Source organism: Mastomys coucha, unplaced genomic scaffold, assembly GCF_008632895.1.
Source record: "Mastomys coucha isolate ucsf_1 unplaced genomic scaffold, UCSF_Mcou_1 pScaffold20, whole genome shotgun sequence".
Classification (NCBI taxonomy): Eukaryota; Metazoa; Chordata; class Mammalia; order Rodentia; family Muridae; genus Mastomys; species Mastomys coucha.
In genome coordinates, this window is record NW_022196903.1 from 62,478,773 (window position 1) to 62,482,011 (window position 3,239).

General features: G+C 43.3%; 1 gene segment (V, D, J or C); it reads left to right on the forward strand.

Moving 5' to 3' along the window:
- The first annotated feature begins 1,631 nt into the window (after positions 1 to 1,631).
- Positions 1,632 to 2,518, forward strand: LOC116099872. The segment is given in 2 exon segments: positions 1,632 to 1,737; positions 2,115 to 2,518. Coding segments are annotated over 2 exon segments (450 nt in total).
- The last annotated feature ends 721 nt before the right edge of the window (positions 2,519 to 3,239 follow it).

The window sequence follows — 3,239 nt, forward strand, 5'->3', positions numbered from 1 at the left end:
GATTCTTGCGTTTGCCTTTCGCCATCTTTTACTTTTTGGTGTTAGATGTTCTCAGTGTCTCTGGCTAGAGCTTGTCCTGTCCCTGCTGCCCTGCAAGTCTCCTGCGACTCGTGGGGCCTGTTCCTCCAAGGTAGCTGTTCTTATCTCAGAAACTCACCCAAGAGAGAATGGCGGATCCCACCTGGGTCTCTGGCTTAATGAGCTCTCTGGAGGTAGGCCCTCCACTTGCAGGGAAGGGGCAGAGAAGGACGCTGAACCACCTCTGTCACTCGGAAGCTGGGAGGATCTTGTCCCTGCCGCCCTGCGGCTCTCCTGGGAGTCGTGGGGCTTGTGGCTCCCGGCTGGGTGCTCAGGTCTCAGAAACTCACCCAAGAGAAAATGGTGAATCCTGCCCGGGTCTCTGGCTTAAGGCGCCTCAGGGCTGGCTGCTCCAGTCTCAGAACCTCACCCGAGAGAAAATGGTGGCTGCTGCCTGGGTCTCTGGCTTAATGTGCTCTCTGGAGGTAGGCCCTCCACTTGCAGGGAAGGGGCAGAGGAGGACACTGAACCTCCTCTGTCACTCAGAAGCTGAGAGGATCTTGTCCCTGCCACCCTGTGGCTCTCCTGGGAGTCGTGGGGCTTGTGGCTCCCGGCTGGGTGCTCAGATCTCAGAAACTCACCCAAGACAAATTGGCGAATCCCGCCTGGGTCTCTGGCTTAAGGCGCCTCCAGGCTGGCTGCTCCAGTCTCAGAACCTCACCTGAGAGAAAATGGTGGCTGCCGCCTGGGTCCCTTTTTGGTTTATCAAGTCAGGGTTTCTTTGTATAGCCCTGGCTGTCCTGGAACTCACTCTGTAGACCAGGCTGGCCTTGAACTCAGAAATCCATCTGCCTCTGCCTCCCAAGTGCTGGAATTAAAGGCGTGTGCCACCACTGCCCAGCCATACTCTTGTTTTAATGGAACATATAAATAAATTAATATTCCTGCTGAAAGGGAACTCACAATAAACTACTAGGAGGTAGAATATTCAGAATTTAACCTACTTCAGATGACTGAGTTTGGCAAAAATTTCAAACTGTTTAACATGAAAAGTTAATCACTTTTAAGTAAAAGACTTTATCAGATAATCATAAATAATCATATGTCAATACACTACCACTTTGGGAAAAATACCTGGTAACAATTATCTTAATTCTATGTGCACAGTAAAGCCTAAAGCACGAGTATGCTTTAACTCTTTTGCAAATTACATGTGCCATCTCCCTAAGGGTCAGTTCAATTGACTGAGTGTGGAAGATAAAGATAGAGGTTTACAGAGGGAGACTCTAGGATGAATGTTCTGGGAAAACCAGGTGACCCCTTAGCCTATAGACAGCAAGGTTACCAGGTTATTAACAATAACCACTCCCAGCCTTCTGGGTGAAAATAAATATACATTTCTTTTATTATGGATACAGCCGTGCATGAGTAACATCACTGTTTTTCTAGTGCTGATCTGTGAGCACTCATGCAGAAAAGAAGAGATTTTGTCATTTTTGTAATCATAAGAAGCTTGTGTATCTCTTCCTTTTATACTGCAACATTAACAGGGGCCTTTGCATATTGCTCCCCAGGGAGGGCCCACCCTTACTAGTCTGAGGTAAAAGCTCAGTTGTCTTGTTTCAGTGACTGATCAGTCTTCTCAGGCTGTCTCCTCAGGCTCCCTCCTCAAGATGAAGTTGCCTGTTAGGCTGTTGGTGCTGTTGTTCTGGATTCCTGGTGAGGACAGTGGGAAGTGAGAGGGGAGAAGGTGGAGGGAGCATGAGCCCCGAATCCCATTGCTCATTGCATATATTCTGTCATGTGTGAGAAGATGGGTCTTATCCTCGGGATGGGGTCTCTGGGATGTATATTTGTTAGAACGAGGATCCAGATGGAAACATGTGCTATAAAGGAGATTATGACATGGATGGATGAGATGGTCTAGGTTACACTAGAAGTGTCTTGAGGCTTGCATTTCACTTTTTTGGTAAGAAGGGAATTTTAGGATATAAAAAATTATATGTAAAAATAAACATCATAGTTAAAATAAAAAAAATCACAAGGATGATCATGAAGTTTGTGTGTAACTCTGTACTTTTCTCTTATTGTTTCAGCTTCCATCAGTGATGTTGTGATGACCCAAACTCCACTCTCCCTGCCTGTCAGCCTTGGAGATCAAGTTTCTGTCTCTTGCAGGTCTAGTCAGAGCCTTGTACCCAGTAATGGAAACACCTATTTGGATTGGTACCTGCAGAAGCCAGGCCAGTTTCCACAGCTCTTGATTTACAGGGTTTCCAACCGATTTTCTGGGGTCCCAGACAGGTTCAGTGGCAGTGGTTCAGGGACAAATTTCACACTCAAGATCAGCAGAGTGGAGACTGGTGATTTGGGAGTTTATTACTGTTTCCAAGCTACACATTACCCTCCCACAGTGATGCAGACCCTAACAAAAACGCCCTTGCTTGGGGTGTCCCAGGTGTCAAATAAGTTACTTATCTGTGTGAGAGAGAAGGGCTGAGGAACTGTGGATTATGGGTTCCAGCTGAGAGTATGCACAGCCTGGCTACAGATCATTGCTCATTCATTTTTGGCTTCATTGCCACAATAACACTGATTTTGCACCTTCCTTGTAAGAACAGTAAACAGGTGCCCTCCAAGAAACCAGAAAAGAATGAGAAAAAAGCTGAGTGGAAACCCATTTGAATTCAACAGGCCTTGACTGTTTTTTCATTCAACGTTATCCAGTAAAACAGATGAGAAGACAAGATATATTTCTTCATTAAACTGTCTTCTTTCCTATGTAATTACTTCATTTGCTGTATTTTATGCTTTTGACTTAAATTCATATATATCTTTTCAAATTCATATATATACATTCATATATATATATATATGTATATATATATATATATATATATATATATATATATCTTACTTCTGTTTGGTTTTTATTTGTGTAAAGTTTATCCAGTGATTCTGTAACTCTTATAACATGCTTTTACAGATGAACTGTTTCTTTTCAGACATACTATTGATTCTGTGTAATACGTCCAGCTAATCTAACTGCATTGACTCTGTGTTTAATTTCAATTACATGCACAGTTAGAGATGGGTAGGAAAGTATTTATGCTAGTATCTTCTGCTTGTTTTGAATATTTTTCTTCCTCTGCTCCTGTTCCTTTTTGGTTTTGTTTTTTATGCATTGATACAATTTTATTTTTTCTTTCTGGTATTTAATG